The sequence below is a fragment of the Dipodomys merriami genome, unplaced genomic scaffold, assembly GCF_024711535.1.
Source record: "Dipodomys merriami isolate MVZ:Mamm:240054 unplaced genomic scaffold, mDipMer1.0.p SCAF_33, whole genome shotgun sequence".
Taxonomy (NCBI): domain Eukaryota; kingdom Metazoa; phylum Chordata; class Mammalia; order Rodentia; family Heteromyidae; genus Dipodomys; species Dipodomys merriami.
Genome location: NW_027204826.1, coordinates 14,514,135 through 14,526,666, shown reverse-complemented (window position 1 = coordinate 14,526,666; position 12,532 = coordinate 14,514,135). Strand labels below are relative to the sequence as shown.

General features: G+C 44.5%; 1 protein-coding gene across 3 annotated transcripts in view; it reads left to right on the top strand.

Moving 5' to 3' along the window:
• Positions 1-351: 351 nt before the first annotated feature.
• The window catches only part of Chd2 (chromodomain helicase DNA binding protein 2), an 83,068-nt gene continuing 70,887 nt past the window's right edge, over positions 352-12,532 (top strand). Inside the window, exons 1-2 of one of the 3 annotated variants that reach the window (XM_070043182.1) lie at positions 352-971; positions 1,315-1,442. In XM_070043182.1, coding sequence (XP_069899283.1) covers positions 1,381-1,442 — 62 coding nt within the window. In that variant the 5' untranslated portion in view covers positions 352-971; positions 1,315-1,380. Of the gene's footprint in view, positions 972-1,314; positions 1,443-4,643; positions 4,748-12,532 lie in introns of those variants that run through there. The other 2 variants (XM_070043183.1, XM_070043180.1) reach the window with 2 other exon arrangements.

Sequence of the window (12,532 nt, the reverse complement as noted above, 5' to 3'; positions counted from 1 at the left end):
CAATTTGCAGAACTGAGGTTTTGCTTTTATTTGGAAACCATTCCATTCATGGGGGGGGGCTTAATTTTTTAAAAAAAGATTAGTACTTAAGCTGGGCTTTTAGATTCATTTAAGAATTATCCCATTTCAAAATGGCTTGATAAAACTCCACTTCCTGTCCAGGGAGGAAGTTATTTTAGCTGAAGGACTGAAATATTTAGCAGATCTTTAGACAAAAGGAACAAATTACATTTCTCTCTGGCTTAAAAAGGGTGCTGGAGCCAGAGGGGGTTAAGAAGCCCTTCCCCCTCCCCTTGATGGGGTGGTCTGGAGGGGCAGGGAGGTAGGGGGTGGGGGTCTTCAGGCTCCCTGGGATGGAAGATCTTTCTTTTTCTTTTTTTTTTTTTTTTGGTGGAGAGAAGGGGTGGGTCTATGGTACATCACCTGAGTTGTGGGGTAAATGTAGAGAGTGTCAATCAAAGGCAGAGCTCTCAGAGCTGGGAAGGAGGCTCTAGATGGCGGCTGTGCCTTAGAGAGAGCGCGCTCTCTCCCTGCCTCTGCCTCACTTTCCGCAACTTTCCCTAACTTTTGGGCAGCCTCAGGGGGCCCCCACAGCCCCCTGCCTCCTACTGACTTTCTCGGGTCGAGTGGAGCCTTTTTTTAGAGAGAAAAGCAGCTTTGGGGAGCTTTCTCGTCGTGCCTTGCTGGAAAGAAGCCGCCGTACTGAGATCCCAGGTCGTTGTTTTTGCAGCTCAGAAGCCATGGCGCACCTCCATTTTTGTGCGCTCTCCTAATGAGGTTTTTTTTCCCCTTCCGGACCCGTTTTAGTGTTGATTATTGCTTTATTTTTTGATCAGTTAACATTTGAGGATTGTTTTATTTATTTTTTGTTTTTTTACCGGAGGATTTTGGCTTTATTTTGAATTATTTTGGATCTGATATTTTTCTGCCACTAGATAGGACTCTTGCTTTGGATAGACTACATGGATCAGGTAAGTTCACGATAATTAATGATAATTTCAAAGATTTATATGTTAAAGCTTGTTTTATTTTGTATAAATAAGAGAAATTCCTGAGTGACGCAATAAGATTCAGAGATTGTTATTTGTATCCAGTGTGTTAGTTTGAGAAACTTTCCTCTTGATAGTGATGCTTTCACTGTTGGGCTCATCTGCTTTTGTGTTTTTTTTAAAAGTAAAAATAGAAATATATGTTTTTTCGGTGCTTACAGTTACTGCATTATATCAATGTCACTAACATCGTCAGGACTCTGTTCCTGATAATAAATACCATCCATAGAAGCTGGGACCTTACCTTTCTTTCAACTTTTGACAGTAAATACCTGGGCACGGGACTTCAAACACAGATTCCCCCTCCCCCTTAATATTTAAGAATTAAAAGATGATGAGAAATAAGGACAAAAGCCAAGAGGAGGACAGTTCGCTACCCAGCAATGCTTCGAGGTATGAGCTATCAACTTTCTTCCTTTTTTGCCTTTTTTGGGGGAACCTTTGGCTTACAGTTGTTTACCTTGACAGCCATGGATTACTATCTGTATGATTATAAGTATTTTTCTTATTTCAGTTTGTTTTTTAAAGTGTGACCTTGAGATTGGTAAAATGCCACACCCTAATTTTTTGGTAGCAATTTATGAAAGTTGAGTTCTGACTTAAGGCCTCTTACAGTAGTCAAGAGGTAAGGTACCTCCATTCAAAGGGGCCTTTCCTGTAAACTACAGTTTTTCTGTCTGTAAATTTCAGTTTTCAGGTTTTTGTGGTGCAGAAAAATGACCTTGTGGGTTTAGCCATTGCTGCATTGCACCATTTTACATACAAGGCACATTTTTTTCTTTGAAGAATCTCGGATATCCCAACTTGTAACTGAGGGCCATAGAGGAGCCCTGTAGTAGTAAATTATAGTAAATAGACATTTGAGAAAGTTCTATGAATGAAAAAATGTACATTTAAACATGAAATTGTAAAAGGCACCCTTTGACTGATGCCTCTCAGTTTATATTTTTATTTGACTCTCTTATTTCTTTTGATACACCTGATATTTTTAGACAGTTTTGATGGTTTATCAAAACATTTACCTGGTTACAATTCCTGATTTATGAAATCAAATCTGTGATCACAGGAACCTCACAATGCTGTCATACTTATACAGTGTTTGTTACTGTGACTTTATAATTGTATAGTTTATATTTAAAATATTTTAATATTTGGATCTGTATACTTAAGATAGTGCTTTCTGGTTGGTAGTTGTATTGTATCTTTACATTTTGGTTGTCGCTTACATTTATTGATTTATCTCGACAGTCTGGAATGCTTTTATCTGCTGAAGCTTAACAAATGTACTGTTTGTTCAAATCATGATCTGTTTCACATTCCTTGGAGTAGCTTATTAGTGACTTAAGTAATAAAGCTTCTAAGATGTTTTTGTTGCATGATCTCTGTATCTTAATTTTTTTCTTAAAGTAAGTGCATTTTTTGGTGTGTTCTTATGAATTGTCCTGTTGAGATTTTCATCTTGAAGTTGAATAAGGTTGTGATTTTTTTTCTTTACAATTTTGATCTTTTGTAAAAATAGCTTAAAATGTTAGGCTAGAAATTTGTTAGTTTTGAGTATGGTTTATTATGTTTTAACTCTTAGAGTAAAAATATTTTGAACCCTACTTTTGAAAATAGAATCCCAAATCCCTATGCAGGTTGTCATACAATTTTGGACCTCTATGAATTGCCCATTTCATTACTGGGGTGTGTATATATATGTGTGTGTGTGTGTGTGTGTATATATATATATATATATATGACACAAAACTTCTAATAATTCTAACTCGAGTTTTCTGGAAAGTGACAATTTGAAGAAATAGGAAATCCTAGGTGTATTTGACGAATCATTAAAGACCAAATACTAAAATTGTCACTCCCTTGAGTATGTGATTTGCATATAGGCTTTTGCAAGGTTTGTGGTCTCATGGAGCAGGCTGTGCTGCCTAACTGAAAAATGGGGCAGTATATTTTACTGATTGGAGAGACGTGGAAGTTTTCACCTATTTGACTGCTGGTGGAGCTACTGCTGAACAAGAAGCATAGACTTAATGACTTTTTGTCAAGTATACTTTGAATCACATACCTGATGAATATCCAGAAATATTGGAGATTCCTTGACAGATGAGGAGTTATGTTTAAGTTACTGCATACATTATTGATACATGTACATAATCATGACATCACTTCCTCTTAAGATTTTACTGCTTAAAAATGGTGGTATTTTATCAAGTAAGATACTTTCAGTGATCTGAAATGAAGGGAGTTTCCCCTGCTTGGTTGCTGTGTCATCAGAATTGGAGCTAAGTTTTTATGGCTCAAAGAGGAGTGTTAAGGGAATAATGCAAACCTGGCAGCCCCAGGCGCGGTGAGGAGGGAATGGCAGGGCCAGTAACCTAGGATGGCTTGCTTGAGCCACCCAGGGGAGGCATGCACATTTTCGTGTTTCCTGTGCTGGGACCCAGTGCGAGCACCCTTCCGTGGTTATGTAAGCGTGTGCCTCCTCGAGGTCTGCGCCTGTCTAGGTGCTACGCCTCATCGCAGGGGTTTAGGAAGGTGACGTGAAAACGGGTTTTAGAGACACCTGATACTTGTAAAGTTGAGTGAGGCACACCGACGCTGGCCGCTTGAAGCCCAAGCTGGCCTCGTGGGGCTGGGGCTGGCCAGCGGGGCCTGGGCCCGAGCGCAGGCTCTGCCTCCGCGAGCAGCCCGCCTCGGGCCGGCTGGGTGCGGGGAGCCCCACGGGGTTCGCGGCCTGCCTACAATGGCAGACGGCGGAGCTTGTGGACGGCAGCAGGCAGGGGCGGTGGCAGCCATTTTATGACGCCGAGAATACTTTCAAAACCGGGAATTCGGTCAGGGCCCAACACCAAACGAGCCTCCAGGCCGCAGCGGCCGGGCCTCCCCTCCCGCGCCTCCGTGCCGGCGCCCCGGTGCCGGGAGGAAGGGCGGCCCGGCATCTCGTGCGGGAGCGGCTTGGGCGCCCCTGGCACCTGGGTGCGGGCCCAGCTCAGTCACAAAATGGCTGTTCCTTTGTGCCGCAGCGCCGACAGACATACTGCATTGCACTGTGTACTCGCCAGACAGCAGGAAGTTGCCGTGCCGAGTTCAAAGGCCGGCCGGCGACGGCGCCCGCCGCTGATTGGCTGCTGGCGCGCCTGGTAACAGCCGGGTCAACGGCGGTGCCGGCTGGCGGGTCCCGCCTCCGTGACGTCACCCCGCCCAGCGTGGGGAGGGGAGCGCCGCGACGCCGGCGTGCGTGCGTGCGTGCATGCGCGTGCGCGGGTTGCCCGGCGAGCTGCCCGCGGGGAAGCCCCGCGCGCTGGCCGGAACTTTCCGGTGGGCGGTGGCGTCGGCTCCTGGGCAGGTTTTGGTCGTGAGGCGGCTGGCGTGTGCCCTTCCCTCCCTCTCTCGGGGCCGTCTGTGGAGAGGCCAGGCCGAGGAAACCGGCCCTGGCGCTGGCATTTCCGCCGCCCTCCCCGCTCCCTTAGCCGGGTCCGCCCCGCGCCCTCCGCCCCGCGCGGAGCCGCTTCCGAGGCGCGGGACTTCCGTTCTGTCACCATTGACGGAAACCGTTTCCCGCTGGAGGGGGGTCGGCAGGCCGCCCTCCGGGTGTGAGGCCGGCGGCCCATGGCTCGCCAGGCCGGGGAGGAGTTCGTGAACCTGCCCCGGTGCCTGTTCACCTGGTGCCACTCCTTCCTCCCGGGAGGCAGACTCAGGTCAGTACGACGGTGACCACCAACCACCAAGCACCGCCGGCCGGGCACCCAGCGCGTGTGGTGACCACCCAGCACCAGCACCCGCTGGCGCGGGACCCCAGAGCCCTCCAAAAGTGCCCGCGCCGCGCCGCGCGTGCCCGCAGCACCCCATGCCGGCATCCGACGCTGGCATTGGGCGGCGGCGGCGCCCGGCCGCCCTCCCCAGCAGACCCCAGCCTGGGCCGCCGCTCCTTCCCTTCTTTAAAAGTGGACCCAGTGTTACTTGGACACAGGCGTGCAGCTGGGCACAGGTGGCTGACACCTGTAAGCTGCTCCGGCTGAGATCTGAGGATCCCAGCTCGAAACCAGCCCAGGCCATAGAATGTCCACGAGACTCCTCTCCAGTTACTCAGCAGAAAGCCAGAAGGGGAGCTTTCTGGCTCAAGTGGTGTAGCGTCAGCCTTGAGAAAAATAGCCAAGGAGCAGCATCCAGTCCTTTGAGTTCAAGCTCCCGCACTTGCACCAACAAGCAAACCCCACAACCCCCCCCCAAAAAAAAACAAAAACCCAAAAAACCAACAACAACCTTCCACAGCCACCAAAACCAAAACAGAAACCCAAACAACAACAAAAACAACAGGCATGGGCCACTTGAGTGTACATAGAGATGCTTTCTTGGGCATATTCCACTTTCTGAAAAGGGTAAACTCACTATAATAGTGTTTGTAAGTTCTTGTAGCATAGGTTTACTGGCAGGAATTCTTTGGAACACTTGTGAAAATTGGCTGAACAACTGGATCTCCAGTATTTGTATAGAAGTGTACATGAAGATTGTACACGTGATGTTTACGATTGCGAACCAAAATGTATTCCTTAGAAAATAACACCCTTGCAGACTTAAATACTTGTAAGGATTTCAATGGCTGCTGTGGTTTTCCCCATTTTACTTGTGTTTTGGAGGTAAGGGGATTTGAGCTCACCCTTAATGCTTGTTTGGCAGGTTTTTCAACACTTGAGACAAACCCCCAGCTCTGGTTTCCAACACGTACCTCTTTTTTTCCCCCAAATTTTAAAATTGTATCTGTCATTAGTGGAAGAAAGAAACCTGAGCTCCCTTTCAGTGCATGAAAATTGAATTATTAAATTTTTAGTATTTGCTAATATGTCCATAAGTTTTTAAGCGTGGGGATAGAATTAGACACATTGTATTTATACTTGGGAAGATATACATATCTATTTTATGCAACAGGCTTTAGCCCAATCTTTCCTTCTTCATGAGTTAAAAGTGTGTATTTACAGATACAGCAATTTATTCTCGAACTGTTGGCAAGCCTTGTAGAGCTAATTAACATTTTAAAACTTTTTAGGCCCCTCCCCTAAGTTCTTTCCCTCCCCCTCTCCTCTCTGTCTTTTCCCCTCCCTCTTATTTTCCCCAGTGTAGAAGAATCCTTGGACTGGCAGGGAAAGAATAGTGATTAATAGTTTGGTATGTGTATTCTCTTTTATAGATGCAATTTCTAGTTACTTGATTCATTAGTGACTAACACCTTTTTTTTTTTATTTTTTTTTTTGGGTCCGGTCATGGGGCCTGAACTCTGGGCCTGGGCACTGTCCCTCAGCTCTTCAGCTCAAGGCTAGTGCTCTACCACTTGAGCCACAGCGCCACTTCCGGCTTTTTTCTTTTTGCTTATGTGGTGCTGAGGAATCGAACCCAGGGCCTTGAGCATGCAAGGCAAGCGCTCTACCACTGAGCCACCTTCCCAGCCCGACTAACACCTTTTGTAAAGAATAAATCAGTGTATATGGAGTTTAAATTTAACAAGTTCTAGTATACCTTGTTGCTTCAGTGAATAGAGAAGGGTAACTTCTACTGGAAACTCAGAATTTGCGCTTTACAGTGACATCTGGAACTGAACGACTGCTCTGGATTTCACCTGTAATTTCCACATTCATGTCTCATTTCTCACACTTGTTTCACATTCATTTCCCCAATAATTTCTCCCCAGAATTTGGTGCAGCGAACTTGTGCCTAAGTTAAAAAATAGAATGCTAGTAATTTTGTTCTCCCCCTCCCCCCCCATGGCTGTGAGCTGTTTTTAAACCTTTTCCTAACAGCCTTTGAACTCAAACTCAGATGACTTCTGGAAGAGGTGTAACTTTAACAAAGGGTAGTTATAAAAGAAAAATCACCTGAGTTATTTTGTTAGCTTACCTATCTAAAAAATTTAGACCTTTTCCTAACAGCTTTTGAACTCAGTTGGCTTCCAGGAAGTGGTGTTAACTTTAACAAAGGGTAGTTAAAATTATCTGAGTTATTTTAGTAGCTTGCCTATCCTGAGTGATGTCATTATAGCTGAGTAACTCCCCTCCCGCATTCCAGCCTGACTGGCTAAGCTCCCATTGTGGTCTAAGGACTTGTGTTCGGGGTTTAGAGTTATTAGTGTAAAGCCAGAATAACTACAGTTTGACCCAATCATCTCAGGTGCTGGTCCTATTTTATATTGTAATCTGTAATGTAGCACAGTGCTAGGTACTAGGTATACAGGTTGTAGGTCTGTAATGGCCTTTGCTTCTAATCAAAAACTTCAACTGGGACAAGAGACAAATATAAATACCTAAAATGCATGGAGAGTATGAGGTGGGCCCTGGGTCTTCCTGAAACAAACGATGGCTAGCTACCCAATGACATGTTTTTGGAAATAGTTTCAGTTTAGCATTTGCTTCTCAACACTTCCGGTTATGTGTCGTGTATTTTGGTCATGCATCTGGTAGTTCAGACACTTTCTGGGTTGTATTTCATGCTGAAAGGTATATTTCAGTTCCCTTTCCTGGAGTCCTTGTAGCTTGGAAAGAGTCTATTCCCTTCGATTTAAGGGCTCTTAGATAAGGAGGCTGCCTGGCTAATACTGTTCCTGGTTTTACACTTCAGGGTCTTATCATCAGTCATCTTTTTATTGGGCACAGCCTTTGTGTGTGTGTGTGTAATGCCAGCTCAGCCTCTACTGGGTGGCACAGTTTCCAATTGAGGACATGGTTGGATTTGATTTGGGGAGGTGTGGGGCAGTACCGGAGTTTGGACTCAATCTTACCTGGCAGGTCCAGTACCCCCGTCCCCCCCCCCCCCACCCCCCCAGGCAGGTCCTGACCTTATTTTGCTTTAGATAGTTTTCAGATAAGGTTTTTGTCAGGAGTTTTTGCCTTGGGCCGACGACCTTTGCCTCCAGAGTAGCTGGGATTACCAACATACCTACTGTGCCAAACCCCTGAGAAATTTCTCATTTAAAGATGTAAATGATGTTAATTATCCTTGGGTATTCAGACTAAAATACAGTATCCCGAAGCTCTTAGTGTAGACCATATCACATTGGAAGTACTCAATGCAAGTCACTGTTCACATTGTTTTATTGTTGCTGCTTTACTGTTTCCCCCTCCTGCCTTTCTGTGTTTAAAGTGCCTTTTTTTTGGGGTGGGGGTGGGGTGCTGAGCTTTGCTTGAGGATGGTAGAGGTTGTCCTTGATTACTAAAGCAATCTTTTTTTTTTTTTTTTTTAAGGTGAATAATGGTTGAGATTGGTGAGAATGACTTTGGAGGTTAGGTCTGTTTTATACTTAATCTCTAATACAATTTTTCTGAACTGTGACAGTTTCTTAACATGAATCACCTCTGTTCACGTAGATAACCCACAAAACTGGTTTACCGTCTCTCTGCCTTAGTTCTCTCAAGCTGTTGGAAGTAGAAAGGCAGAAAAAAAAAGTCTTTTCATCCTGAATCCTGTCAAGCAATGCTGCTTGTATATAAATTGAACAGCAACAATATATATAACCAACACAATCAGCCTAAATCTAATTGTGTGTTAGCCTTAGTGTGCAGATTTTTTCTCTTCCTCTTCCTTTCCCGTTTGGTTTACGAATTTGTTGCCATCTACTTTTTTTTTTCAATTTAGTTATAATTTACCTTTTTTTTTTTTCCTCTTCAATTTCAGACCTTAGCTTTACAAAATGTCAATGTAGCCATGGTGGCTCATGCCTGTAATAGTAGCTCCTCAGGAGGCTGAGATCTGAGGATGGCACTTCAAACCCACCCTGGGCAGGAAACTCCTGAACCACTTTATTTCCAATTAATACCAAAAAAAGCCAGAGATGGAACAGTGGCTTTAAGTGGTAAAACACAAAAGCTCAGGGATAGCAATTCAAGCACAAAAAACAAACAACAAAATATTAATATCCAGCCCCTTTTTCCAGATTTAAATTTTAAAAGCTTTCCTAGCTTATGCTTCCCTAGATTGACTGGGGCTCAGTGTTCCAAATCTTCCCTTGGTGCACTTTCTGGTCTTACATCCTTTGTCCAATTTCACTTTCTTTCATTTATTTCCTTGGTCTTTGACAGTAGGTATTAGGGCTCGAACTTGGTGCCCTGGGCTTGCTAGGCAAGAGCTCCGCCACTCAAGCCACCTGGTATAGATAGAGTGTTGGGACTTTTGCTTGGTGCTGGCTGAGATTTCCATCTTCCTATGCCTCCCATGAATCTTGGAGTTCTGGAAATAAAGGTAAGAAAGAGTTTTGGGACTGATGAAAGGAAGTGAAAGAACTTTTGTGTTAAAATGTCATCCTACAGGATGGCTTTAGACATTTCTAGGATGTGTATGTGAAAGATGTGTACTTTTCACTCAACGGTTTTATTTTCTCTCTGTCAGTGATGGGGCTTGAACTCTGGATCTGGGCATTGTCCCTGAGCTCTTTTGCTCAAGGCTAGCCCTCTAGGACTTTGAGCCACAACCCATTTTGAGCCACAATCTTATTTTCTGGTGGTTAATTAATTGGAGAGAAAAGTCTCATGGACTTTCTTGCCGGGGCTGGCTTTGAACTGCAATCCTCTAAGTAACTAGATTGCAGGCATTAGCCACTGGTGTCAGGCTTTTTTTTTTTTTTTTTTTTTTTAAACTATAAACTAAGCAACGAGGAAGTAATTTAAAAGTGATGTTTGTCATTCCACAGTGAGTTGTAAATTGTTTCTAGTGTTAAAGTGACTTAATGATTTTTAGAAAACCTCTTAGGTTATCTCATTCAAATGGTGTATTGCTAAGTGTCATAATGCCTGACAGCTGCCAATTTGTGTTTTCAATTTTAACTAATGAAGGAATTTTATTTTATTTTGTCAGTTGGGGTTTGAACTCTGGACCTGGGTGCTGTCCCTGAGCTCTTCAGCTCAAGGCAAGCACTCTTAACACAGCGCCACTTCTGGTTTTCTGGTGGTTTATTGGAGATAAAAGTCTCACAGACTTTCATACCTGGGCTGGATTTGTACCGTGATCTTAGATCTCAGCCTCCTTAGTAACTAGGATTATAAAGGCATGAGCCACCGGCACCCGGCCCATGAAGGAAATTTTATTTTGTGCATATTTTATAGGAAAAACATGCCAAGGTAAATTTACATTTATTGCTTATTTTGCAACACATTATTTCAAGAATCTATATATTTATATATGTATATATATTTCTTTTTCCTTTTCCTTTTTTTTTTTTTTTATTGTCGGCCGTGGGGCTTGAACTCTGGGTCTGGGCGCTGTCCCTCAGCTCTTCAGCTCAAGGTGAGCGCTCTACCACTTGAGCTACAGCACCACTTCCGGTTTTCTGGTGGTTTATTGGAGATAGGAGTCTCACGGTCTTTCCTACCCGGGCTGGCTTTGAACCGCGATCCTCAGATCTCAGCCTCCTGAGTAGCTAGGATTACAGGTGTGAGCCACCAGTGCCCGGCTCCTTTTTTTTCTTTTATGAGGGTCTTTTTTTTTTTTTTTGGTTGGCCATTGGGCTTGAACTCTGGGCTTGGGTTGTCCCTGTGCTCTTCAGTTCAAGGTAAGTGCTCTATCGCTTGAGCCACAGTGCCACTTCTGGTTTTCTAGTGATTTATTGGCGATAGAGTCTCATGGACTTTCCTGCCAGGCTGGCTTTGAACCGTGATCCTCAGATCTCAGCTTCCTGAGTAGCCAGTATTACAGGCATGAGCCACCGATGCCTGGCTTATGAGGGTCATTTTATATGAGGGTCAGTATAGCAGAAATACTACTGATTCTCTTAAGGTTGGTTAATAACATCACAGTTTACCAAGAGTTGCCTTCCTTTGAAGACCTGTGGGTGCTCCTGGGTCCTGCTGAGCTCTTCCATTCACACCCAAGGCAAAACGGTTGAGTATCTACCAAAGATTAGAAGATGCTCATCAAGTTTGCTGATGCTGGTTTGACTTGTTTTGCCCTTTGGCAGAGTGTCAAGTCAGTGGATGAGAGCCACTGAGATGGTCTCAATGAATGAAAAAATCAAGACATGATGCTGTCGGAGAAGCCAGCCAGCCAGCAGTCACAGGCCTGTTGCTCTGAAAGCCTGTGTCTGCTAGAGCTTCACTTCTGCTGTTCATTTGTGAGACCTTCCCAAGTTTATGAAGAGATCTAATTATCATTCCCATGTAATTAGAAACTTGAAGCAGAAGGGGAGGAAATAGCAGTAGTCTGTGGTTGTTTGGTCTGGCAGTTGGTTCTAGGCTTGCCTATGCATTTTGAGAGCAATTAATTGCATCATTTTCTTGGGAAAGAGCAAGGAGATAGGTGGAAAAGATAGTGAAAGTGGGAGACATTTTATACTTTTGCTGCTCTTAAACTTACAAGTTTTAAAGAAACAAACAAATGCACAATGCATCAGGTTCTTACCATCAGAGGCCAGGATTTTATTTTGCATCAAAGTTTCCTCTGAAAATGTAGCCCCTGAAGAGATTGGGAGGAGGGGTGGGTAGGTTTCTAATTTATTTGTTCATTTACTTTTTAAATTGGCTTTTATTAGTTGTGCAAGGGGCTTCTCATTGTTACATCTCTGCATGTGTTTATACTGTGTTCCAGTCGGTTTGACCCCCTTAATCACACTCTGGACACCCTTCTCCCTTGGGGATAGGGATGAGTTTTAGAAAGGAGGAAAGATGGATGGTCTGGAGGTACTGGAGACCTCCAGAAAACTTAGTCCTCCTTCAGGTGGACGGAGCGCCACCTGTTTACTTTGGATTTGGTTAGAGTTTTTTTTTTTTTTTTTTTTTTTTTTGTGTGTGTGTGTGTTTGGTTAGAGAGTGTGTGTGTGTGTGTGCGTGTGTGTGTGTGCGTGTGTGTGTGTGCGCGTGCGTGCGTGCGTGCCTGCCTGCCTGCCTGCCTGCCTGCCTGCCTGCCTGCCTGCCTGCCTGCCTGCCTGCCTGCCTGCCGGTCCTGAGGCTTGAACTCTGGGCCTGGGTGTTTTCCTGAGCTCCTGTTGCTTAAAGCTAGCACTTTTATACATGTGATATGGGGTTTAACTGCCCGAGCTGGCTTTGAATGGCGATCTTCAGATCTTGGCCTCCAGAGTAGCTAGGATTACAGGCATGAGCAAACAGTGTGGGCCTTGGGTAGAATTTTTGAAAAAACTGTTCTGCATTGTCCTTAGCTTAGCACCCGTGGAAATGGAATAAAATCATGCTTTCAAAACAGTGGCTTTCAGGTTACAACATTGTTGGTATTTTGCATTGGTAGAGATTTTTTTGGTTGTTACTACAAGGGACAAAGGTGCTACTGGCATCCACTGTGTAGAGGTGCAGGATACTGCTACCTCCTCTGCAAAAAGGCCAGTCCTCTCCCTAACCCAACATGTCACAATACGGACACAGTGTTCAGTACTGTGAATGTTTGTGCTTGCAGCCCCTTGCCTTTGATTCTTTCCTGTGACCTGATTATGGACTCCCTTTTTATAGGACTGTGGGCATAGGCTTCACATTTTATGTTGGAGCTTCTAGTTAGGCCAT